We start from the raw sequence: 27,132 nt of genomic DNA on the forward strand, positions 1-27,132 counted from the left end.
CAGCAGGGCCCTGCACCCAGGCCCTTTGCAATAACCCACAAGTTCCCAGCCCTGGCTGCAGAGATCTCTCCTCTCCATCCATCCCGACCATCCTACCCCCTGGCACTCCTACAGACAGCAGCCACACATCACACCTTGCCAGGAGGTGCCCAGGCAGCCCTGCAGAGCTGAGGAGCAGCAGAGCTGAGGTTATCTGAGCCCTGCAGAGGTCACCTCTCACTGGCAGGAGCTGTGCAGGCACAGAGCTGTGGACACACGAGGCTGCAGCATGTCCACAGCCAGGAACCATTTAGGAGTGTCAACAAATTCCTTGGATGGCCCCAAGCACTCAAAAACCTCCACCAAGGATCTGTGCTGCACTCCTCATACCCATGGACATCCCTAGGGGGAAAAGGGCCTTTCCTGAGTGTTGCTAAACAGCTGCAGAGCAAATCCAGCAGCATTCATTGTTTCCCCAGGTCCTGGGGCAGCATCACAAACCAAACTCCTTTGTGGGTCAGACTGAGGAGCTCATGAGCAAAATGGGATGGAAAGTGGGACAGCCATGGGCTCCACCTCGCTCCCTTGTCCCTGTCTCTGTTCCTATCCTGTCCCTGTCCCTGTTCCTATCCTATCCCTATCCCTATCCTTGTCCCTATCCCTGTTCCATTCCTATCCGTGTTCCTGTCCTCTCCCTGTCCCTGTTCCTGTCCCTGTACTATCCCTGTCCCTACCCCTGTTCCTGTCCCTACCCCTGTCCCTGTTCCTTTCCTTGTCCTATCCCTATCCCTATCCTTGTCCCTGTCCCTATCCCTGTCCTATCCCTGTTCTTGTCCTTGTCCTATCCCTGTCCCTGTTCCTGTCCCTGTCCTATCCCTATCCCTGTTCCTGTCCCTATCCCTGTCCCTATCCCTGTCCCTATCCCTGTCCTGTCCCTATCCCTGTCCTATCCCTGTCCCTGTCCCCAGCCCAGCTCAGCCTGGTGTACCAGCCCCTGGCTCTGGTTTAGCATCTCCATTTCTGAAAGCTTAGTTTGGGTTTGAGTACTTATAACTACCCTCATGGGTATTTTCATCATCTTTTCTTTAATTAATTAAACTTGAAACAGAGCATTCACTTTAAAACAATTTTCATTAAACTTATAGGGATTTGGATGAAAGAGTATCTCTGGGAAAAATAAGCAGTGCTGCTTTTTTTAATTATTATTATTATTTTAACAGTTTATGATGCCAAAACCTAACAGAATTCTTATGCCGAGGAAGGAATGGAAAAAAATAACAAAAATTACCATTTTGTGCAGAAGTTTTAATTTTGCTCAAAATGTTCGTTTGTCCAAAAACATTTTGATGAAATTTTCAAATAGAATCCTTAGCCTTACTCTGAGCTGCTGCAGGGTTTGCTTTTCTGATCTTTATTCTTTGTAATTTTTGTCTCAAGAAGATGAATTATATTATTCTATGATTTGTTTGTAGCTGGGGAGGCAGTAAGTAAATTGGGGCAGAACTTGCAGTGCCCACTCTCTCAAAAGGAAAAATCAAAATCCATTGTCTTGTGTTGGCCCTCTGAGCAAGGACACAAAACCTGTGGGTGTGGAGCTTTGGGGTGTGATGTGCTTTTGTGGTCTTCTCAACTGAACAGAATCACAGAATCACAGAATCAGTCACAGAATGGTTTGGGTTGGACGGGACCTCAAAGCCCATCCAGTTCCACCCTCTGCCATGGGCAGGGACACCTTCTACATCTCAGGTGGCTCCAAGCCCCATCCAGCCTGGCCTTGGACATTTCCAGGGATCCAGGGGCAGCCACAGCTGCTCTGGGCACCTGTGGCAGGGCCTCACCACCCTCTGAGGTTAACACATTAATGTGGAAAAATGGGAGTAATGGAATAGGGTTTAACCCACCCTGGGTTATCATTCCGGTCTAAGGTGATGCTGCACCAGAGCTTGTACTCTGCATTTTAAGGACATTTTTCTGAAGATCTCAGGATGGTTTGACTGTACTTCTTAACCAGGTACAAATCTCCAGATTTGTCCAGCCAGGGCAGGAAATGCTTCTTTCTGTGATGTAGGGAAGGTTTGTTTCCCAGGATTATCTGAGAATTTCCCCAAGGAAATACCTACCACCCACACCCCCCTGCAGAAAGCAAGGCTTGCCCCCAGCCTCTCCCCTCTCCCACTCATGATGGGGCCTTTGGTCTCCTCCTCCTGCAGTTATTTCAGTGTCCTGTAAACTATGAAATGTTGGTACTCTTTGAAAAAGGGTTGTACCTGAGGGGGTAACAGTGTCTGGGGGTTGCTCTGGTGTTCAACTTCCTTCAAAAATATTACTTTATATAGTCAAGAATACTAATTTCTTAACCACATTCCTTTCTGGAGGATCATTGATTTGTGGGCTGGGCCATGACAGCACTGTTAACTTCCTTCTCTCATGCTTTGATAAGAGACAAAGTGCTTCCTCTCTGCAATTTGAATTCAGAGATCTCTGCCTTAGATAGCTTGGAAAAATAAAATAAGCTCTGTTGGCTGTGGATGGAAATTTAAATTTTGTATAATTGGTTCCTGGTATTTAGTCCAAATCTGAAGTATTTTCCTCTTATAATTTGGTTTCAAAATCTACAGATAACACATTGTATCCTGCTCACCATCATTGTAATAAAAGGTCTTTAGAGAGATGATTCCAAAACCTAAGTTTTAAAGTTTTTTCATAATAACCTTAATATTTTTTGGCTTGTCATTCTATTTTGAAACAAAAACAAATGTTCAAAATTAAAATTTCTCAGCAAATTAAACCTCAAGTTCAACCGGCTTAAGCTTTCCACGATGATTAAAAAGAAGCAACTGGCAAATGGAGGGGAGGACAGGCCCAAAGGTGTGATAGCAGAGCACAGGCTCAGCTCCTGCCCTGTGACACAGGGTCTGGCTCCTGCACAGGTACCCCTGGTGGTTGGGATGGCACAGTTCTGCTCCATTTGCATATTGGAGTTAATTGTCCTATTACAGCTTTAGCCCACGCAGTCCCATCCTTCTTGTTTCTCTCTCTTCATTCCATGTTGTTTTTTCTCTTGGGCCTGAGATTTGGATCATTTGTTCTTGGTCCCCAGCTGGAGAGGGAATTGTTTTGTCTCCCTACTCTGTGAAGAGAGGTTACAATCCCTTTATATGAAGCCCAGACCCACACACTAAAGCAGTACAGAATCTGAAAAATAGAAAAGTCCAAACCTGAGGTATCATTAGGCGGTGAGCAGATATCAGTTTCTCTGGGTCTGGATTGAAGGCACTTGAGATGATAGTTCATGTTCAGACTCAGGTGTTTATTATTTCTTATCAGTAAAACAGTCTCACTGCTGTGAGTTCTGCAGCTTTTCATTAGAAGGCACAAAATGGCCAACAATCTCTTGTTACAAGGTCTTTTAAGACTAAACTATCCAATTAAGAATTGACACCTGGATTATTTTCCCTTTTAACCCAATAACTCATCCCACAGAGCCCCCAATGCAGACTTTTCTGCCCAATTACAAAATGCCACCCAAACCCATGGAGAAGGAGGAAGAAGCATGAAGAAGTAATCCAGGATGACACCCTGTGCCCTCCATCTTGCTGCCATCCACAACACACTAAAAATCCCAAAACCTCAATTTCTCACCTAAGTGACATACCTACACTACTCTCTATAATCTATTTCACACTTTTGTGGATTCCAGTCTCTCTTGAAGTCTGGGAAATTTTCTCCATGGATGAGGGTCAAAGCCAGTGCTGCCCTGGGGGTCAAGACACCCTAGAGCAGACAGAGAAATATTCCCAATGTGCTCTGGATTTCCACAGGTAAACATCTCCCAGCACAGGTGGGAACATCACAACACCTTCTCATGTTAATCATTATTTACAGCCCAATCCAATCTCCCTGGCCATCAATCCATCTCCTATTTACAGCCCAGTCCAATCTCCCTGGCCATCAATCCATCCCTCTCCCTTTGCCCAACACCTGGGGAAGGGCTTTCACTGATCCCCACCCTGTTTCTCTCCCACACAGCCGCCTGGATGCAAACCTCATCTCCGTGGTGCCCGACAGGAGCTTCGAGGGGCTGCTGTCCCTGCGTCACCTGTGGCTGGACGATAACGCGCTGACAGAGATCCCGGTGCGCGCCCTCAACCACCTGCCAGCGCTGCAGGCCATGACCCTGGCCCTCAACCAGATCTGGCACATCCCCGACTTCGCCTTCCAGAACCTCAGCAGCCTCGTGGTGCTGTAAGCCTCCTCCACTTCTTATTCCCTTGGCTGGGACAAGGTGCTGCCCAGGGGCTCAGAGGGGCAGAGGGTTTGTTTCCCCTCATTTGATATGGATTGCTAAATTTGTCTCTTTTGATTTTCGTCATGTTTTCCCCACTTTTCAATGAAGAGCTAGAAAGCTCCCTAATATAATTCAATAAATGTTTTGTATTAAAAAAAAATCAGTAACTGGAAACAAAAACCAGATTCTTTTCCTTGAAGACTCAAGCAACAAAAACCTCATTTCTTTTTGTCCCTCCAATCCCTGGGTTAAAACTACAGGAATTTCTAGCAACATGAAAAAAAAATTAAATTGCAGCAATCTGCAGTCAGGTCAAAAAAGTAATAATTTAATTCCTTGGAAAACATACCAGCTCACTCCCTTTCCTCCCCCCCCCCCCCCCCTTTTATTACCAAATAGGATTTTAAACCAAAGGTCTAACGTCAACACCTTGTCCAAGCCAGTGCCTGCTTATTTGCATGAGTGTGGTACATCTGCAGGTCAGATGTTCTGCGGTGGTTACTGTCCAGTTCTTGTTGTTAGAATCTCCTGGCCAGAACTGGGAGCGCTGGGGAGGGAGAGCAGCGCTGCTCTGGGATGGAAACGCTCCTGGGGAGAGCAGCGCTGCTCTGGATGGAAACATTCCCTGGGGAGAGAGAGCAGGGCTGCTCCGGGATGGAAACATTCCCTGGGGAGAGCAGCGCTGCTCAGGGATGGAAATATTCCCTGGGGAGAGCAGCGCTACTCAGGGATGGAAATGTTCCCAGGGGAGAGAGAGCAGCGCTACTCAGGGATGGAAACGCTTCTGGGGAGAGAGAGCAGCGCTGCTCAGGGATGGAAGCATTCCCTGGGGAGAGAGAGTAGCGCTGCTCTGGATGGAAACATTCCCTGGGGAGAGCAGCGCTGCTCCGGGATGGAAACGCTCCCCAGGGAAAGCAGCGCTGCTCTGGGATGGAAACGCTCCCTAAGGAAAGCAGCGCTGCTCTGGGATGGAGACGCTCCTGGGGAGGGAGAGCAGCGCTGCTCCGGGATGGAAGCGCTCCCTCCATGGGCAGTGAGACACCAAACCAGGCACAGCCTCCGGCAGAAGGGAACTGATCCCTCTGGCAGCTGGTCTGGAGGGGCATCCTTTCTATCAACAGATTATCTTCCCTTTAAGAGGAACTTCACATGTGCAAATTGGATGGTTGTTACTTCTTTGGTGTTGATAAGCAAGTTGGAGTGTGATTGCCAAATGCTTTAGAGCTCCTCTATGCACATGAAATGCCACCTCTAGTTTGGTAATTTGTACTGATAGCAGGGTGTTAAGTAACCTCAGCATGTAGTGCCCTAGTGAAAGTTTAGCAATTATTTCCCTTTCAAAATTTAAAGTGTTTACTGAGACCATCCAGCATGGAAAGTGCTTGGACAAAGCACAGTTCAGAGTTTTATTAAGCATCAAATTCATCTGTTTAGACAAAGCATAAAGGCTTATTTAGGAGAAAAGCAAAAAGCAAGTTGAGAAAAATCAAAAAAGTAGTTTTCACCCACAATAGTGCTCATTCTCTAAGGCAACCCCTGGCCACCACAATGCAACCACTTCAGTCAGCTTTAATAGCTCACTCAGCGGGTGAGCTGACATTTGGGGTTTCATTTCAGCCTCCAAAGCATGCTGCTTTCATTCCGGCTCATCCCATACTGTGGGCAAGAAGCAACTCCTTAATTAACCAGGCAGGCTTGAGAAATAAAAGTCATTGACCATTAGGTCACAAGGGAGGGAATAATGTCCCACCACACACAATTGGAAGGGAACACATGTGTGATCCTGCCAGGCTCTGCGGGACACGATGCTGCATTTTTGTGGGATCACAAGTGTTTGGCAGAACTGGCCCCATCAATCTTTCCCATGCTTCCATGCAAGCCCTTGTCAACACATCACCAGTGGAAAGTCACCCAGTGTCCCTCCTGTGTCCCAGGCAGGGACATGTCCCTGCTCCAGACTCACCCACCGAGCTGACAAGCCAATGTTCCCAAAAGGCAGCCAAGCTGGAGAGAAGGCATTCCGCCCAGGGTGCAGCTGGTCTGTGGCCTTCCTCTGCAAATGTCGGGGTTTGCAGGTACATGGAGGATCTGCCTGCTGCTACAGACACAGAACTCCCAGCTGCAGGGTTAGAATGAGCCCCTGGTGTGGGGAAAGGCGAGGGCACAGGGGAAACCCTCATGTGCAGCCTGGTCAGGACTCAGGGACACGGCGGGACATGGCTGAGTGTGGCTGACCACAGCTGACCATGGCTGATCATTGCTGACCATGACTGATGACAGCTGACCATGGCTGACCATGACTGACCATTGCAGACCATGGCTGACCATTACTGACCATGGCTGACCATTACTGACCATGACTGACCACAGCTGACCATGACTGGCCATGGCTGACCACAGCTAACCATGACTGACCATGACTGACCATGCTGACCATGACTGACCATGCTAACCATGACTGGCCATGACTGATGACAGCTGACCATGACTGACCATGGTTGACCATGGCTGACCACAGCTGAGCATGGCTGACCATTACTGACCATTACTGACCATGACTGACCATGGCTGAGGACAGGAGCCTCCCAGGTGCAGCTGTGCTGTTCCTCCTCCACACCCCTTGTGCCCTGAGCAGAACCATTTCACCATCCGGCACTGCCACAAGCACTGACATCAGAGCCTCAATCTGGAATACTTTAAAGGTTTGATGTCTGTAATAAATGACACCTTTGCTGAGGAATTCCCTGATCTTATTCCCATCTATTGCTGCTGCAAGCTTCAAACTAGGGCTGCAGGCTGTTCAGGGAGCAGAGCCCCATGTTCATCACTCATCATGAAATCCATGAATCTCTGTAACTGGCACCATCCTTTCCCAGATTTAATAACAAAGGCTCCATGAGCCGGGGTGCTGGCACTGTGCTTTGATGGCAGAAGAGAGGTGGATATTTGATCAGGATACTTCATGGGAATCGGTGGTTACCTTCCAGTCTGATCTATTCTGGGCCAAATGTATCTTAGTACTTGCACACAGAAATAATCCTGAATACTTTTCAGCTGATGGTTTGTATGAAGTAAAGGTTGCTTTACAAAAATCAACATCTTTCTTGAGCATAAATCTTGAGATTTTTCATTCAGCAGTTAGCATCTGAAACCCCCATGCTGCTGTGCTGACAGTCCAATGAAGTGTCTGACAGCAGCTCTCAGTAGTGTCCCTCATTTCCTCTGACAGCTGAATTCAGCAAGAAGTCTCAAGCCAGGAATCACAGCACCTTTTGCAGTCCCACTCTTCAGAGGGGTTCTCAAGAAAAACCTTACATTGCCAGGGAATCCCCCGTGCTGCAGATGTGTCCTTGCTGCCACATCTCTGCAGAGGGCTGCAGTTCCCCTCTTCCCTGCTGTCACCAAAGGAGCTCTTAGCAGAGGTGCTGGGATGTGTGTGGGACACAGAGCCAGAGTGAACTTTCCAAAACAGGCCAAGCAGGAGAGAGGTTTGCTCTGTAATGAGGGACCTCGACAGAGAAAATCTTCAAGTAGTTTTACTTTCATCACATAGCAGAGAACCCCTTAAGTTAGAGCAAACTAGGTCAAAACCCAGATCCTTCTTTGTTTGGGTCCACAGGGAGCCTTGGCTCCTGCAAACCTCTAGGAATCATTTTGGCCCCATAATGGGAGCAAAAGAGAAGCTCCACTCCTCTGATCTGGCCCTCACCCTTGCCTACCTGGTCAAAAAAGGACTCTGGGAAAAGTTGTTCCCATGCCATTACCAGTTAGTTTTGTTTAACACCCTCTGATCCTTGTGCTGTGTGTCCATCTCCTCTGTGCCACTGCTGGATTTGTCATGTCTACTGCACCCTTCCCTCAGCTCAGCTCTTCCAGTCCCCATCCTCTTACCTGGTTTGCAACATGGAATCTCAGGATGGTTTGGGTTTGAAGGGAGCTTAAAGTTCATCTCATTCCACCCCCTGCCATGGGCAGGGACACATTCACTATTCCAGGCTGCTCCCAGCCCTGTCCAGCCTGGCCTTGGGCACTGACAGGGATCCAGGGGCAGCCACAGCTGCTCTGGGCACCTGTGCCAGGGCCTGCCCACCCTCACAGGGAAGAATCTCTTCCCAACATCTCACCTAAATCTACTCTCTCTCAGTTAAAAAAAAAAAAAATCTACCTTCTTTTTCCCTTGTCCTGTTGCTACCTGTCTGTGTAAAATCAGAAGTCAGTTCTCATATTACACTTATTTTTTCCTTCACACCTTCAGGTGAAGAGACCAACTCTGTACACTGCATCAAAGCCAAAAATTAATTAATTCTGGTTTATATCATGGTACAATGCTGTTCTGTACCCATTTTCCCACTTCTAGCTATCCCTGTCACTTCATTTGCTTTTTTTCGTATCTACTAAGCACCAATACCTCTCCCCTGGAGATGTATAAAAGCCTGATAGTGTGTGTGCTCATAGAGGGCTGGTTCTCCCCTCTGTTGCACTGGGCATTCACACAAGCTGAATATGAGCTGATAATTTATTGTCAAGGTCACTCAGCAGCACCTTCCAGCTGAAAGTGTGAAGACAGTAAATGAAGGATCTTTAGTAGAATTCCTCTTTCTCACAGTTTTTGTCATTAAAGGACATGATGCAGCTCTCTCTCTAGCAGAATGGTTTAGTGGATAGAAGAGAAAACTTGCTTGCAAGACTCGTGGGTTCCCATTCTCATTTTGTCCTTGTTCTGGTGGAACTCTGGCTGAGACTTTCAGAAGGGACCACTGCTCTTCAGTGTCTTCCTTGCCCAGGAGCAGCCATCAACACACCCCAGCTTCCCAGGGAAGCTGATCAGTCATTCCAGTGCCATCTGTGGCACCTGGGGCCTCCCAGCACCCAAAGCCCAGCCTGGTGCAGGATGAGCCTGTGAATCCCTGCCCTCACCTGTGCAAGGGGGTTACCAGTGTCTCTCTGAGAAGCTGTTGGGAACTTTGGTGCTGGCAGGGAGTGCCAGGCATGTGCAATTCATTATCACTAAGAACAATATTGCCTGGGACATCTGGGTCCCATTCATGAGCCTTTTTGTTGGCAAAAGTGCCTTTTCTCTCAGAGGACCAAGCTTGCTGCCTTGGCAAAAGTGGATTTCTTTCTCCAGCACTTGAGGAAGAAGCAAATCGTGCTCCAGTGCACCCTGAGAATGTCATTTCTGATCGAGCTTTATTCTTCACCAGATAAGCCTCATGCTGGTCCTCCAGTAATGGAAACAATCCATGGAATTTGCACCATTTATGATTTAGATTTCTCTACTTATCCATGGCCAAGTTGAGGAAAAGGACAATTTTGCCACAATAAAGATGGAAGCTCATCATGGCTGTGGCTCGTCAGGGGAGAATTCATATGATGTCAGATTTGAGCTTGGTTCAAATCATCTAATGCAAATAATTGATGGAAAATGTTTGCATTTGTCCTTTTTTAAAAGAAAAAAATGAAGTCATTAAAAATGAAAGCAATGGCAAATCCACCACTTCTCTTTGTAGTCTGTTCCAGTGGTTAATCATCCTTAGTGTTAAAAAAAAAAACACTCATATTTCCCATTTAAATTTTCTTTGGCTTTGACTTCAGACATTTGTTCTTATTATTCTTTTCTCTGTTAAATCACAGAACCATTTTAGTACCCAGTTTCTAACCAGGAAGAATCCTATACATTACACTGCACTCATCCCCTTGATCTTATTTAATAAGCTAAACAGATTGAGTTCTCTAAGTCTTCATCCTATTTTTTTTCCAGCCTTTGGATCATTTTTGTTGCTCTTCTCTGCACCCATTTCAGTTCATTGACATCCAGTTACCAGTGTGGGTATCAGCACCACGTTTGTCCTACCAGATCTGCTTTCAGCATTGTTCAATGCAGATGTTGATAAAATTTCCCTTTCCTTGCCCATGAAGACAAGCACCTTCATTAAAGCAGTATTTAGGCACTAGTTCAGCTTATTTCGCTTCTGTGTAAGACAAATGTGCAGTCCCCTTGGAGGTGGCATTGCCAGAGTTGAAGGTGCTGCCTGTGTTGGGCTGTCTCTCAGACTGTTCTCCAGAACCTTTGAATTCTCTGAAAAACTAAACGGAAAAGGAAGCCAGATGAAAACTGAACAAATTTGACTAAGGGTGCTGCATGAATGAGGGAGGAAATCCCATTTATTCCCAAGTTCTGATAAGAAATTGTTGGCAAGGAGAGAAAATCTTCCTAGAGTCTGTTGCATGTTTCTTATTGCAGGTCAGAATTAATCCTGTAGAGTTTGATTTTTTCCTGCTTTGTTTCTAAATTCTCACCACCTGAGGCACCAGCCAGGCTGCAGCCTCTGTCCCCAGCCCGTGTGGGATTCTGCAGCCGCTGTCACTGATGTTGGTTGCAGCAAGGGCTCACCAAGGTGCTCACTCATCCCACGGCAGGTGGGAGCCCTTGTGCTGCTGCAGGAGCTCCCACCCTGCCAGGGCTCAGTGTGGCCACGGCTGTTCCTGTTTCTGATGGAAGTGCATGGCTGAGAACAGCCAGCCCACAAAACAGCAGTGACTGTCCCCATTCTGGGCACAGCCTTCCATGGATATTTGCCCAAACCCATCCTCACCCCATGGCACTGACCTGCAAAGGAAGAGACCCAGCTCCTAAAGCCCATTGCCCCTACCAGGGTGACGGATGGGTTACAGCAAAAGCTTAAAGACTTCCCATGTTTTTGCATCACAGGGGTTGTTTATAGCCCTGAATCAAGCACCTTGAGCTACTATCAAACCAGCTGAGCTGTAATTTACAGGGCAGAATATAACGTTGTGTGGGCTGAGCTCAAATTGACAAGCACTGGAGATGTTGCAATTCCACTTGTTAAAATTTGTTTACCAGGGGAGAAAAAATGAGGCAGGATGGAAGGCAGGAACGTCTTTTCAAGTGTTTACCTTTCCAGCTCTCTTGTTTCTATTATTGCCATGTGGTTGGGTAACTCTAGAGTTCAACTTGGACAGCAAATTTTTTTATAACTCCCTTTTTTGGTCGTTCATAATTTTCTCACCAACAAAGAACTTCCTTCGGATGATTTTCATTACTCTGCCTCCAAACAAAGCACTCTTGAGCCAAATATAAACACAGCAGGTGATTGCTTCTCTCTGCTGTCTCCTTGCCTGGCTGCAATGATAGCAGTCAGCTGGGCAGCATGTCTGAGCTCAGACAAGGTGTCCAGTCACACCATCCTGACAAAGCTCCAGGGAGCATCCAGAATGCTGAATTCTGGATGCTCAGCATTCCTTTGTCCCTCACTGTCCCCTCACAGCAGACAGGGGATTGGGCCATGTTGTTCTTGTGGTACCTCTTCATGTGATCCCACAGCAACTCCAGACCCCAACCCTCTCTTTGCCAAAGGCAGTATCCAGTGGCAAAGGAACTCAAAGTGGTTTTCAGCACCAGCTGAAGAGAAGGCAGCATGACCAGAAGTGCTAACTTTTGATGGAGGAAACCATCTGGGCACGAACTTCTTTTCTTGTGACAAAGAGAAAATTCTCCCATAAGATTCTCATTTTGATCTCAGGCTTCTTTTCTCCTCTTAAAGTCACAATCCAAGTTTTCCTGCAGGCAACATCCTTTTCTTTTTTCCCGTTTGCTCAAAGAAGCAAACATATTTTATCAGATATCTTCTCCTTCCCTTCCCCTTCCTCTGAAATGTTTGTATGTTCTCATCCCAGTGACAAACATCCTTCTCAGGCTGGTTTCTGTTTTGCAGGTCCCTACCAAACTGCCCTAGAGCCTGGCTAGGGCAGCACTCCCAGCTTCCTCCTGTTTTACCCTACAATATTTGGCAGTGGGAGCTGCCTGTGCTCAGCCAAACAGCTCACATTCAAATCCAGGTGGAGGAAGAGATTTTTCAAGCTGAGACACATTTAGATCAAGCAGCAAATAATGAAAAAATCATTGATCCACCTGCCAGGATGGAGCCTCCCCCAGGCTCTTGGGAGGAGGCAGCAGCATTGGACAAAGGCTGGTGCATCCCTTGCTAGTGCTATCATGGGCATAAGACAAAAGGATCCCTGAGGGGAGTGGTATGGCAGATATTCACCACATGGACTTGGTGTTGAAAGAGAATCTGAACTGATGGGGAAACTCCCCCTGAGAGACCTTGGCGGGCAGTCAGCACCAAGGGATAACTGCCCACCACTGCAAAAGAGCATCACCAAGGGGGTGAAGTGCAGGCTGGTGGAAGTGCAGACTGGGCAGCAGTGGGTTGTCTCCTCCTGTTTTCAGCAGACTTTTCTCAGACTGCTCACAAGAACTCTGTCCATGGACTCAGAGGTGCCTTTGAGTGGGATTTCAGAGGGAGATGCACAATTAGCCACAAGTCATAGCTGCAAAAGAAGTGATATGGAAGAAGCACTGAGATGTGCACGTATACACAAGAGTCTCTGATAACCCATGACAAGGAATCCAGGGATTAAGGCCTTGGGTTTGCCAAAAGACTGAGACAGGGGAGTGAAGGATTCATGGAAACACAGAACCCAGAACTCCAGAAACTCATCACCTACAGAGCTTCCAAGGCAGAATTACCTCAGGTGGCTTTGCAGGGCCCCCCAGCACATGGCTTCCAGTGCCAACGTTAAGGCTGGGAGCTCCCAAGCCTGTAAGCAATAGATGTTTGTGGCATGTAGCAGCAGGATGAAGGGGAACAGGAAAAAACTGTTCCTATGGTGCAGAGAATGTGCATCAGCCTGTGGCATAGCCCCAGCACTTCAGCCAGGCACTCTGAAGCACTGAGCTGAAGACAACTCTCACTGCAATCAAACTGGAGCTGGTCCAGGAGCTGGCAGTGCTTTCTTTTTTTCCTTTTTTTTTTCCCCTTTCACATGTGAAGATAATAAACTGTGACTAACAGGATGATTTTTCATTCAAAGTCTTCTTGCTGGTACTAAGACTCCAAGGAGCCCAAATACAATTGTGTCCTTAGATAGCACCCAGTGCCCATGAGCAGCTGCTGAAGCCACAGATGGGCTGAGCCCAGGGTAAGGTGAGCTCTAGGGTGTTTCTTGAAGCTTCTTGCTTAAGCATGTTCATCCACAGCCACCTGGCAGCTGTGAAGGTGGAGATCTCAGGGAAACTCCTACATGAGCCTGGAATTCCTCAGAGGAGTGGGAGCTCAGTAGCTCTGCAAGCACTACTGCACCCAACATGTGTCTCATGGGGTAAGAGAGGGAACCCCATAAGTGCCCTTGGCATCCCAGCCCAGGCTGTGCTCAGCTTACAGGATGTTCTGGACCACAGGAAAAGGTCAGCCTGCACCCCCAGTGACCTTCTCTGTTTTGTCCACAGGCACCTGCACAACAATCGGATCCAAAGCCTGGGAGCCAACGGCTTTGATGGGCTGCACAGCCTGGAAACCCTGTGAGTGCCTGTTTTCTTCTCTGCCCTAAAAACATGGGGTGGGCTCATCCCTCAGCACAGCATGCGTTGTCAGATTAACCCCCTTTCTGACCCACAGATAGGGTAACTGAGAGGCATTTTAAAAACTTTTATTTTATTTTATTTTCAGTCTCATGTGAAGGATGAGACAATACAGATGTTATAATTCACAGCATCACAATCAGAAGCCAACTATTTCCTAATTTCAATACATTATAAGTGTTTCTTGGCTTATCAGCTTTTTGCCATGCCATGCTGCAAATGCCTTAAAACCAATTATCTAAAATTACCCCTCGTGGGTCCCACTACAATGCATCTTTCATAGTTCTATTTCTCCAAAGTATCCAGTCTTATTTACAAAACCATCCTTTGAAACTTATTTCTAGTTCCATTTCTCTCTCAACAATGTCCTATTCCATAACATATCTAAGTCAACATTTCTTATCTCAAAGTTTACATACAGATACACATTATCTGAGCCTTCTGTCAAGCTTTAAGAAGTCTCTACAAATTCATTTCCACATGGAGGAAAGGAGGTCAGCCCTACACATGTCCCTGGTCCCCAGGCACTGAGGGCAGCAGCAGGGCTGGCTCCTGGCACCAGTGGATGCCCAGGGCATGATGCCAATGGGGGAGTGAGAGCCTGGGCTTTCCTCCTGTGCCTGTGCTGCTGCTGCAGGGGGATCTGTGCATGTGGGCAGGGTGCATGGCAAGGGGTTCCGAGGCCCTGGACACCATTCCAGTCCAGGTGCAATCCCAAGAGCTGGCATGCATTCGCTTCTCAGAGATTGTCTCCTTCCTCAGCACATGGGCATGGTCCTAAAGCCTCTCCACCACCTGACCACCAAAGTGAGAGGCTGGCTCGAGTTTGGGGTCTGCAAAGTCCTCAGGGGTCTGTGGGGTATCTCTGAGGGGATCTCTGAGGGGATCTCCGTGGAGATCTCTGTGGAGATCTCTGTGGGGATCTCTGAGGGGTATCTCTGAGGGGATCTCTGAGGGGATCTCTGAGGGGATCTCTGAGGGGATCTCTGAGGGGATCTCTGTGGGGAATCTCTGAGGGGATCTCTGTGGGAGATGTCTGTGGGGATCTCTGAGGGGATCTCTGAGGGGATCTCATGTCTGCTGGCATCACCCGCAGCCAGCTGATTTCATTGTGCTTGGTGTGGCTGGGAAACAATCCCTCAGAAGACTGCAGGGAGGATGGGAATCAGGAATGAACTCACCTCCAGGACACACCTTCAGGAAGGTAGATTGAGATCAGATAGTAGGAAGAAATTCTTGGCTGTGAGGGTGCTGAGATGCTGGCACAGGGTGCCCAGAGCAGCTGTGGCTGTCCCATCCCTGGAAATGTCCAAAACCAGGCTGGACAGGGCTTGGAGCAACCTGGGATAGTGGAAGGTGTCCCTGCCACAGCAGAGGGTGGAATGAGATGGGCTTTGAGGTCCATTCCAAGCCAAACCATCTATGATTAGCAGCAGGGAGCTCACTCTGAGCTCAGGGACAGTTTCATCCCACAGCCTGGCCACACATTCCCTGTGCTGTGACAGCTGCATGAGCGGCCTGGGCCTCATGTGCTGTGCATGGGCCCAGGAGGAAACATAAACAAGCAAACAAATGAATTGAGGCTCTGAAAGACTGGAAGAGGTGCTTGATGCCTTCAATTGTGCAGAAATATGTCCCTTCATGCAAGCTCGGGGTCGGAGTCAGGCCCTCAATTCCTGCCAGGAGAACCAGGGGGTCCAGGTCATGGCAGGAGGAGATGCTGCTTCCCAGCATTCAAGTGCCACTCAAGGAGACAGGGCCCCTCTGTGCCCAGCATGGTGCCAACAGCAGCTATCGGGCAAGAGTGGCAGCAGCAGGCAAACCCCTGGTCCCCAGACACACTCCTCAGGGCAGGACCATGACACACATTGTCTCTGCCTTGCAGACTGGCAGATCCTGGGGCCACCCAGAAGGGCTCAGCTGGGGAGAGGCTGAGCTGTGCCAGGGGTGGGAGGCTGATGGATGGTCTCCTCTGGTGACCCACGGGTCCCAGCTTGGCTTTCTCCCCAGTCATTTCTGGTGGTCACAGGCAAATGTGTGAGGGCAGAGCTGTGGCACCCAGGCAGCACAAAGGCAGGAGATGCAGGAGGAAGGAGAGAACTCACTGATGGAAGAAAACCTTGTTTGGGCTACAGCTGTAGCAGACAGACATGCAGCAACATCCCAGCCTGCATCTGGGCAACCCTTCTCTGCAGCCAGGGTGGTTAGAGGTGCTGCTACCCATCCCAAGCAGGATGGAGCTGCAGAAGAAAAAAATGGCCCCTTGTTTGCTGGGGAAAAGACTAAATGGTTTCATAGCCCTGGGAGATAATTCTGTTTCCACAGCCATTTCTGCTGAATGCTCATTTTCCCTCTCTCCTGCTCCCACTCTCACACTTTCTTTGCTTTTTGCTCCCATATGAGATGTCACCCAGCACCTGGGGAGCTCCGTGTCCCCTGCTGCTGCTCCCAGTGCTTGCAGGACCAGGGCTGTGCAGCAATCTGGGGGCTCTGCAGCTCTGCAAGCCCTGTCTCTGCTCTGCTGATCAGGAGCCCTGGGAGGATCCAGCCTCCAAGCGAGGTCCTGGTGGAACAGGGCTCTGCTGTGCCCAGGCCCTGCAGGATGGATGGGTGTGAGGGTCCCACAACCCCAGGACAGTGCTGGGGCAGAGAGCTCCAGACTCTCCTCCATGTCTGATTGCTCTGAAAAAGGGTCCTCCAAAGCAATGAGAGGCCTTCTGCTCCTCTTGGCCTGAACACCCAATTCTCTCCTTTGGGCCAGCAGGAATTCCAGCTCAGTGACCCCTGAGGAATGGGTGTTCCTCAAGTGGAGCCACCCCTATGTTAATCCTTAGCACCCACCTGTCTGCTGACCAAAACTGGGCAAGCTCTGGGGCTAAAAACTGCCAAACTTTTGGCTGCAGTGTCCCAGCCAAGCTGCTGGACCTGCATCTACCTTCCACCTCTCAGCTCCTGTGCATGTGGAGACGATTATAGTCTCCACATTTATCCTTTAACTCAGATTATGATTACATTCTGTTGACAGCACTTAGCACATTTTCTTGGCTTGTGGAGGCCAAACCATGCTCTCAGTTACCCCGTGGGTGTTACCTCCTGGAAGGCAGCAGGATGGTAAGGGTTGGTGAAGACAGAAATTTCTCCAGGGTTCCTAAAATGAGTATTTGTGGCCAGATGCTGATTATAAACCAGGCACAATAGTTGAAGAACTGTAATATTTGAATGGAAAACATTGTTTCAGGTTTTTCAGAAGAGCCTGGGAAGTTTTAGGTGCAAAAACCTCTGTCTCCTTAAGGGAAATATTTCTTCTTATATTCAGCTAGACAGGAAAACTTCTATTTTTATTAAATGCCAAAACCGTGAGAGAAGCAGCAGGCACTGCCCCGTGCAGGTCTCAGCAATGTGTGAGCTGCATAACGACAACCACACTGCTCACCTGCTCCAACTCCCAGCATTTCTGCAAAAACAGATCCCAGTGGAGCATCTTTGTTCTTGGAGAGGGCTTGGCCCTGATATTTCAGGAGGGCAGCAAATCTAGAAAGAGGTGAAGCTGGATGAATGACTTCACATTTCCCTTGCGTTGACCTGCAGCTCCTGTGCACAAGTCAGCTCTGCCAAGTGCACAGTGTTCTTCTCACTGATGGGGGACAGGCAGATGTGCAGCACCCACCAGGCCTCAATGAGTCAAATACCAGCATGAAACTGGAGAAAGCAGCTCCAAGAAAATTTTCTCTGTCAGGGCAAGACCTGGCTGCTCCCCAGCTGCCCCCCCAGCCTTCTCTTTCTGGGAAGGAGAGCTGGCAGGTAGGGTAGGCTGGAAGCAGCTCAGAGCCTGGGCCAGGTTCCAAAGGGGTTTCGAAAGAGCCCTGTAAAGCAGTGAGATTCCCTCTCCAGCTCCCACCAGCCTGAGAGATGGCACAGAACAGCCCTGCAGGCTGTGGGAAGAAGCCCCAGGAACCAGGATTAGATGGTCAGAGTGGGAGCAGCTTGGCAGTTTTTAGCCCTTTCCCAAAGACATGGAGTAAAAGGGAGTGTAAATACCCTGATGTGACACATTCTTCCTGTAGCCACCTTGGGTGATGGCCTCAATCCTCCACACAAGGTGTAAGGTCAGGAGATGCCCACAGGAAATGCAGGGAGGAGGCAGCACTGCCCTGCTGGGCATGGAGACCATAAACACCAAGGGAAGGACATTCATCACCCCCTGGCATGGCTAGAGGTGGCCAGGGTGAATGTCTGGACCATGGCAAACAGCCTGGCACAGAGGGGTGAAGGTATCCTGAGAGGGTGAGGGATGGGGAGCTGAAATGAAAATGAGTCAAGAGAAGCCCCATCTCTTGCAAGATGTAGATGCAGGGCATGCCAAGAGCTGAGACTGCAGACACAATGCTCTTTGCATTGCTCCCCTATTCCAGATCTCTCCTGTCAGTCCTGCCCCATGGTGTATCCTCCTTTGGGATGTTTAACTCCTGCTGTAAAACATCTGGCAGCATCACCTGTTTCTGCCATTTGGATGGAAAGATCTTGACTTCTACATTTCCTGATTATCCTAGACTCAATTTCTCAGTCTTTAACAAAGCAGCAAGAAGGGCAAAGGGTTTAGACATCTTCTATTGAGAGATGTCCCTGCCCATGGCAGAGACTTGAAAAGAGATTATTTTTAAGGCCCCTTCCAACCCAAACCATCCCATAATTCTGTGATGAGATTTGAGTGTCATAAGCCTGGTGAGTAGAAGTATTAAGGGAAAGCTGATGGAAGGAGCAGTTCAGCTGCAGCCAGGAGCATCCCTGCAATGGCCGAGACTGGTTTTTGGGAACACCAGACCTTGTGCTCAGGGCTGGGGCAGAATGCTAGGGAGAGCATGGCTGTTGTTTCAGAGGAACAGCCAAAGGCCTGCATGGTGCTAACACAGGGGCCAGCTTCCCCTCTGCTCTGAGAGGAAAGGATTTCTCATGAGGGGATGGATCCCTGTGACACCAATTTCCACAGGGAGGCTGGTCTCATGCCCAGGTTTCCTCCTTACCACCTTCACCTGTAAAGCTGAGCAGTGTCCTAAGGTCCCTGAGCTTTGCTATCAGTCTGAGCACAGTCCAAAGGTGATGAATAATTGCCTCACCCTCTCAGGATACCCTCACCTCACAGTGCTCAACTTTGGCCTCATTAGGCAGATCGTGATAATCCTGAGTTTATCCCTCTGTGTGCCCAAAACATGAATATTTCATGGATCACAGCTGAAGGGGAATGAGTGAAGCCCCCCTGCATGACCAAGCTCCAGGTCACTGCTCTGTGCAGAGGGATGGGAGGGGAAGCTGCCCTGAACCTGTGCAGCCACAGGTGTTTGAGTGTGTGTCCCTCAGGACAGCCATGGCAGCTGAACCTCAGAGCTGGCCCCAAATTCCATCTCCAAACAGCAGCACACACAGACCATCATTCACCATTGCCCCTTCCCTGCTATCAGGCAGCCCTCAGCCCTCGGTGTGCCCATGACAGGGCAGAGCAGAGCCCAGAGAGCAAGTGCAGAGTGCAGCTAGAAGGGGACAGAGGCTCCTCAGGGATCTTCCCGAGTGACTCATTGGAGATCCCATCCCAGTGGCATTTTCAATGAATCACTTCCACAACTGCTTTGGTGGAGGATTTGGGAAGATCCATGGGATGGCCCTGGGATGGGATGTCTCCTTTGAAGAAAAGGGGGAAGCTTTTTTTTCTCCTATCAGACTGTTTTGTCCAAGCAGGAGAGGGATGGTGGTGGCCCAGAGGGATGGTGGTGGCCCTGGGGGTGATTGTCACACACACACAGCAGGAATCCTGATGAGAGTCCCTGAGCGCTCTGGTACAAGCCAGGGGGGCAGCAGCAGTGGCTCTGACAGGTCTGTGCTCTCAGGTGTGGCTCAGCTGGGCTGGCAGTGCCAGGGAGCACCTTGGCAAAGTATGTGCAGGGTCCCCACCACAAAATCCACCTCCCATTCTGTAGGAGCATTGCGGGGTAGGATGGTGGGGATGGATGGAGATGAGAGATCTCTGCAGACAGGGCTGGGAACTTGGGTTATTGCAAAGGGCCTGGGTGCAGGGCCCTGCTGGGAGCTGCCAGCCACAGCTGGAGCAGGCCCCAAAGAGGAGCCGCAGAGAGAGAGAGCAAGCGAAGAATAAGAGGACAAAAAGTTCTCATTACAATACCATAAATCTTTTGTGCTGAATATTCCGATTCTCACTAACCAATCTAGTACAAGATACAAACCCTACAGCATTTGCACACAGCCTATAAGAATCATTACATTACCACACTGTGTTACATTTTAAACCCTAAAAACTCCTCTTGGGACCCTTCTGCCAAGCTGGCAGGGTCTGTTCTGACCCTTGGAGCTGTCTGCAAGCAGAGGGTGTTGTTCCATCAAAAGGGGATTACCTTCAGCTGGCCACATCATTGTTTTCCAGTTGTTCAGTAACTGAGGTATCTCAAAGCTTGCTTTAATTTCAATCTTGCTTATAGTTTTCATATTCTCAAAATCTTTTGCCAGGCATTCATATTTATAAGGTTTTACTGTCTCATCTTCCCCAACAACATTCCCCAACACCTGCTCAGAGCTCTGTCTGGGGCTGCTGAGGCAAAGGGAAAATGCACAGTAAGAGCTGTGGCCCTGCTGTGGGCTCTGTCATGGACACAGCCGGGTCCCAGGGAGCAAGGACACCGTCAGGGCTGCCCTGCCTTGGCACACTCACACAGCCAGCCCCTGGTGCTGGCAGAGAGCAGAAGCCTGTCCTGGCAGTGTCCTGCCTTCCCAGCCAGCCCCAGCAGCGCCAAGGTGGCTCCTGGGGCACAGGCAGGGCTGGGGAATCGATGGCTGCTCCCCAGGACCAGCTCAGAGTGCTGGAGGTCTCTGGGCTGCAGCCAAAATAGGAACAATCTGCCCCAGAAGTGCTGCTCCTCTGGGAAATCTCCAGCCATGGACGTGCTCAGGGAGGCCACGCAGCCCTGCCCATCCCCTCCACCTGAGATGACCCCGCTGTTTCCTCTCTGCCTGGATTCTCCCTCCCCCTCTGCATCCCTGCCAGCTCCTCCGCCCATCACACAAAGGAGATAAATCACTTGGAAAGAGCAAATCTCCATTCATTTAAAAACCTTTTAATTTATTTTTAAAAAATAGCACTAATAAATTAGAAACGTCTCCCAGAAGGGCTGAATCCAAAACCCTCTGGCTCCAGGCACTTTATCTGCCTAACCTTGCCTCACAGGAAATGCCCTTACCACAGCACCCATCCCATTATCTGGGTAATTAGTCGAGTCTGTAAATGCAGAGCAGAGCTGGAACCTACCAACTCCTCTGGAGAGCTGAATTTTCTATGGGAGAGGAAAAAAAAAAAAGAAAAGAAAGTAAGAAAATTAATATAAAGTACACCTTGGGCAATGAAGGCAGGAAGAAGGAAATGGGAAATATCTCCAGCACAGCTCATACAAGGGTTATTTAACTCTTTAAGGGCCAGGCAGGCTTTGCTGTTCTCCCAGAAAACTGTCTGTCAAATGGTACCTTGCTCCTCAAGTGGATCTCTCTCCATCAGCATTTTTAATTTGAAGTCTTTTGTGCAGTCTCTTGATGTTAATCCCAAATCTGTACAAATCCCCAAGCAGCTGATGGATCTGACCCCTCAAGGACACCCTGTTTGCTGCACTGAGCTGCTCGGTACTTCCTCAGCATCCTGATGCTCCAGTGTCAGCATCAGTCCCCAGGCAGCTCAGCAGAGCTTGCTTGTGTGATCCCAAGCTGCCCCACCAGAGGATGGGAGGGACTTCAGGAGGGGCTCGGGGTCTTGGTTTGAAAAGCCAGGTGTCTGCTAAGGAGGGCAGGAGCCTCCCTTGAAATGGAGAATGCAAACCCCCTCCCTCCAAATTATAATTTTTGAAATTAAGGGGCTCTCAGGCAAAAATATGGGAGCAGGAATAACAGTCCTTTTTAGGGTAAAAAAAACATAGAAATGCAGATAATACAAAAAAACACTGCCAGAGCCAGAACAGTCCCTGCCCCCTGTGTGTCAGGGAGGTGTCCCAGCCCCATCCCATGGGGGCTCAGCCCTCCTGCAGTGCCAGCTGTGGCTCTGCTGCAGCAGGGATCCTGCACAAGGGGGGAGTTTTCCTCTGCAGCTCCAGGGCTGCTGCAGATGGGCCTGGGCTCCCTCTGGCCATGCAGGGCAGCAGAAAGCTGCTCCTCTGGCAATGCAGGGGGCAAAGGCTGCTGTGCTGTGCCAGGCTCAGATTGGATCCAGGTAGGAATGCTTGGCTCCTCCCCTGGGCGGAGCATCTCCCCATGGGATGATGGGATTGGATCAGCCCTGCAGGGACACTCAGTGGCCATGGACAGAGGATATATCCTGGAGGGAGGGTTGGGTGTGGGAGAGATAAAGAAAAAACTGCCCCATGAACAGCAGAGAACTGCCCCAGCTCTAACAGATGGGGACAGAATTCACAGCCCCAGCCACATCTTGTAACCTAAGGCACTCAGGTACCCAGACTGAGGGGATGGGGAAAGGAAGGGTACGTGTGGCTTTTTGGAAAGAGGGCCACAGCTCAGGGCCCTGGCTGCGCAGGTCCCTGTGCCAGGCCCAGGAACAGAGCTATAAAGTTCACTGACTGCTCTGATCACTTTGTAAGTGGAAAGTGACTTTTCCAAACAGTGAGAGTCACCTATAAAACTGAACTGGCAAACACATCTGGCACTGACTGGGTGTCCCTTGGGCCCTCCTCCCAGTGTGCCACAGCTTCTCCCCCTAAGGCAGGTGCCTGGACTATTGGGAATGTGCCCTCCCTGGTGCAGCTCTGCTCTGAACATCTCAGTGCCTTGTAACCAGGCTGAGCTTTGGCAGAACACAAGCCCAGTCAGACACGATATTTTGCAGGTTTATAAAGAAAAAAAGAAAGTGAAGGCATTCCCTAAAGGAAGAGGGGGATGTCCACGGAGAGGTAAGACCCACCATGGGATTCATCTGCTAGGGTCAGTGTTTTCATTGGGACATTATCAAGCCATAGAAAACCCCTTTTTATTTGCCAGTTATAAGGAGAAGCCAGGCTATGAGGGAACTTGAGCAGTGCATGTGTGCCCCAAAGGAGCAGAGATGAGCTGCCCACTGTGGGAAGGTTGTCAGGTACTTGGGGTACATGATTCCTGCCAGGAGCAAGCAGCAGTCTCTGAACCAGGACTCATTCTGCTGGCCTGGAAATATCTGAGTCTCTCACTGACAGGGTTCTGCAGCACTTTACAGGGTTTCTGTGGCACTGATGGCCCATTGCTGACTGTCTGTGGGTTGTGCCTTGCACCCCTGCAGCCACCAGTCCCTCCCAGTGCAGCTCTGACCCCCACTGAACATCCCAGCAGTGTCCAGTGTGTGGCTGCTCCACCCAGGACTCCTCTCTGCTCTCTGACTGGCAGAGGTGATGGATAAATGTTTGATGTGTTTAGGTCCTTCCACATCCCCCTTCCCTCCTCTCACTTCTTACAGCACTGGCAGCATCTCATCCCCCAGGCCAAGTTGGATATAGTAGATATTTTTGCTCTCAATGAGGGGGAGAGAATGATGCATTTATTTTATTAGAAGGCTAATTAATTACTTTATTATACTATATTATTTCATATTATGTTATACTATGTTATATCTAAACTGAATTTGCTAAGCACTCTGCTCTGCACACAACTGTACAGAATTTTGACTGTCAGATGATATAACTATGATATAACTATGATATAACTATGATATAACTAGATATAATATAACTATGTTATATTATATCTAAATTGAATTTGCTAAGCACTTAACTGCACACAACTGTACAGAATTTCGTGACTGTCAGCTGACAGTCCCAACACACACACACCTGGCTCTGATAGGCGAAGGAAACAAAACACTATTACTTTGGGTAAACAGTTTTTATATTGCATTTTACTTTTGCACAAACACAGTTACAGCAAATGAGATAAGACTTGTTATGATCATTCTCTGAGGTTCAGAGAATGTGAATCTCAGAAATATTCTTGGGAAGATGGCTTTGCTTTTCTCTGTGAGGAGAAATGTGGCTACACAAGGGCACACACAGACTGCTGCCACCTGTGGTAATCACATATCCTCTGAAAAGAGAGAGACACAGTTCTCTCCCAGGATTTTCCTGGAGAGCTGTGAGAAGCTGGGAGAAAGCTCAGAGAAGAGAATGAGAAACAATTCTTATCTCCACTTGCTGCACCTGTCGTTGTGCACATGTAGAATGTGTTATAGAAATTGTTTACCAAAGAGTAGTTTCTTAATTAGACACTAGATAGTGTTTAGATTAATTGACCAATTAAGTTAAAGCTATGTCAGACAGTCTGTAAGAGTTAAAAGTTAATAGTATAGTATAGTATAGTATAGTATAGTATAGTATAGTATAGTATGGTATAGAAGAATAAAGCAATTATTCAGCCTTTTGCAATGATAGAGTCAATGCTAATTATTCCCCATTCAAGGGACCATTGCCACAACAGCCACTGCCAGGAGAGTGGGCTTTGGGCTGGTGCTACACAATGGAAAGTGTTGCAAGCATTAAAAAAGCCACTAAGGGTGCTTAGGGACATGTTCTAGTGTGGAGTTAATGCTGGGACTCAATGATCTTGGCTTTTCTAACCTTAATGAGTCTGTGATCCCATAAAATACAGCACCAGATTGTGCAGTTATTTTTCATGTTTGAACTAATCTGGCAAGCCATGACTGGATGTATGGAGTCTGGGTAAAGCTGTCTGCTCAGTACTGGGCAAGAGGTCAAACTACATGGTCACCATGGCCCCCTTGGGCTTCCAGACTACCAATTAAATCCTTTCCAGTGCTTGATTTGCCCACAGTAACCAGCACAACTAGCAGAGGCAGTAATTACATTTATTGGCAGCTTGATGGGGTGCCAGCACAGGACAGGTGGAAATGCAGGTCCTCAGAGAAGGCTGCACAAAAAGTCCCCTCCAGGCACCATGGTAACATCTCCAACCTCACTGGGACTGAAATAGTCAGCAAATGTCCCATCTACAGCTTCTAATCTCACTTCATCTTCAGGTTTATTAGCTGCAAATTTGTGGTGTTTTGTGGCTTATGGAAGAATTTATAGTACTATATAATTTTTTTTTTTTTGCTTCCTGTGTGGAACCACTAATAGTCCCTAACAGGCAGAAAATTGACCTGAGACTCTTTCCCCTCCTTCTCTCCTTTTGGCATGACTGAAGATATTAATAGTTCCAGGCTGCTTGCTGTCAGCTTCAAATCACCCTGGCAGTTAAAGCCCAAAATAACTGGGCCTTTGATGTCAACTTACTTTTATTTCTAAATAAACAACAGTGTTGGTTAAGATCTTCCAAATATGAAGCTATAGGCTCCCTCTAGCAATGAAAACAATGGAAAGCCAGCCAGTTCACTGTGTCTTGGGCAGACTGGGTGACCTTTCAGAGGCTTTCATCTCAAGCAGAAGAACAGACAAGGCTCCTCCTGCCATCCCACTGCCGTGCTAGAGCTGGTAGCTTTGAGCCTAGCTCAGGAAAGGGATTATTCACAGCCATTGCTCTTGCACATCAATTCTGAACCTCTTGCCTGACTGATTTCACTTTCAAAAGCCCTTGATAATGGGGAAATTTCCCTTATGTCATGCTGATCATTTTTAATTTATTTTTGTTGTTGTGAGGTATCCCTATTGCTTGGCATAGCCATGGCCATGGGGTGTTGCCATCGTTCCACCAAGGAATGCTGCCTTTGATTTCCTTTGTGCCGAAAAGGACAACACTCCTGTCCTTTTAAAAAAGGGAGGATAGAAAAAAATTCCTTGTGTTCTTTCCCTGAGTAAACAGCAGAATTCAAGGATTCATTTGGGGCTGGAGGATCCTTTCCCTTGGTTGCTTTTTCTCCCCGATTTCTAATTTTGTTCCCAGGTTCTTTGGGAGAGCAGGAACTCCTCATGGCACAGGAAAGGGATATTTGAACTGATCCAGGGGAATATTCCTGATGTTCTGGATGAGAAACGGATGAAATCAAAGTGCTGGGGAGGGAAGGGTTGTTCTTTAATCATTCCTTTAATTATTCCAGGAGACAATGCTGTGCTGAGGAATTTTCCTATTCCTTGGCATAAGAATGAGGGAAAATTAAAAGGAAATTTCTGTGCTGAGTTATTAAGGATGAACAACAACCAATGAGTTTTTTCATGCGGAAAACCCCACAGGTCACACACAAAGAGACAGGAGAGCAGACAGGAGTCCTGGGGGGAACAGCCACACTCTGGACACTGCTGGGACTTTCAGTGGAGATCAGAGCTGTACTGGGAGGGACTGGTCAGACCCCAGGGCTGGGGCAGCACTGCCAGGTCCAGCTCCCTTGGGCCAAGAGCCCTCCTGGGCCACCCCAGCCCGTGCCACAGCAGGGCAGTGGGAACAGTGACGTGGCTTCTTGCAGCTTTCTCTGCCTCATCCCAAATTGGCAGCAGTGGGAAGGTGGCAGAGTGTGGAGCTGGAGAAACAAAGCATTGCCCAAGTACATCATGGAAGGCAGGAAAAGGAAGGGAACCCTTCAATGTTCAACCTTTCCTACATCCACCAGCTCCTGGAGAGGGTTTGTGACTGATGGGCAGTTCCCTGACATGCTCAGGAGAGGAAATTTTGTTGCCACTGGAATCAAAAAGCAAAATCATCCCTGACCCACTGAGCTGTGAGTCCTTCCAATCTGAGTCCTGGGGAAGAAGCTTTGGTGGTCCACCAGCAGGAACATGGGCTAAATTCCCCATTGGCAGCAGGCAGAGAGGAGATGTCTGGGCCAGGTGGAGCCTGACAGCACCTGTGGAAAGACCTGAGGACTGGATTTCACCAAATGAACAGAAACTTCCCATGGACAGGAGCACTCTGGTGGGGGTTGAATGCTGTTTCTGGGCCATTGCTTGGACCAGGGCCCAACTCCAGTTCTGTGACAGAAGAAGGGACGTGTTGCAAATCAACAGCAACTCCAGCGTTGGTAGGGAACAGAGAATGTTCATCTGACTCCACGGATATCTGGAGGCTAATTAATAACTTTATTGTACTATATTATTCTATACATCTAAAACTGAATCTGCCAAGCACTCAACCCTGCACACAACTGCTCACACTGCTCTGAATCTCACAACTGTCAGCCAACAGTCCTGACACACACACACCTGGCTCTGACAGGCCAAGGAAACAAAACACCATCACTTGGGTAAACAATCTCCATATTGCATTCTACTTTTGCACAAACACAGGCACAGCAAATGATAAGAATTGTGTTTTCTTTCTCTGAGGTTCAGAGAATGTGAAACCCAGAAATATTCTTGGGAAGATGTGCCTTACATTTCTTTGTGAAGAGAAATTTCTCTGTGAAGAGAAATGTGGGGCTACAGGGACAGGGAAATTTTTTCATGTCATGGTT

At 48.5% G+C, this 27,132-nt stretch overlaps 1 protein-coding gene across 2 annotated transcripts in view; it reads left to right on the forward strand.

Moving 5' to 3' along the window:
* Window positions 1-27,132, forward strand: part of LGR6 (leucine rich repeat containing G protein-coupled receptor 6) — a 169,496-nt gene that overhangs the window by 108,555 nt on the left and 33,809 nt on the right. Inside the window, exons 5-6 of one of the 2 annotated variants that reach the window (XM_064732855.1) lie at window positions 4,009-4,224; window positions 13,581-13,652. In XM_064732855.1, coding sequence (XP_064588925.1) covers window positions 4,009-4,224; window positions 13,581-13,652 — 288 coding nt within the window. The remainder of the gene's footprint in view (window positions 1-4,008; window positions 4,225-13,580; window positions 13,653-27,132) is intronic. The other variant, XM_064732856.1, reaches the window with a different exon arrangement.

This window comes from Zonotrichia leucophrys, chromosome 26 (assembly GCF_028769735.1).
Source record: "Zonotrichia leucophrys gambelii isolate GWCS_2022_RI chromosome 26, RI_Zleu_2.0, whole genome shotgun sequence".
NCBI classification, from domain to species: domain Eukaryota; kingdom Metazoa; phylum Chordata; class Aves; order Passeriformes; family Passerellidae; genus Zonotrichia; species Zonotrichia leucophrys.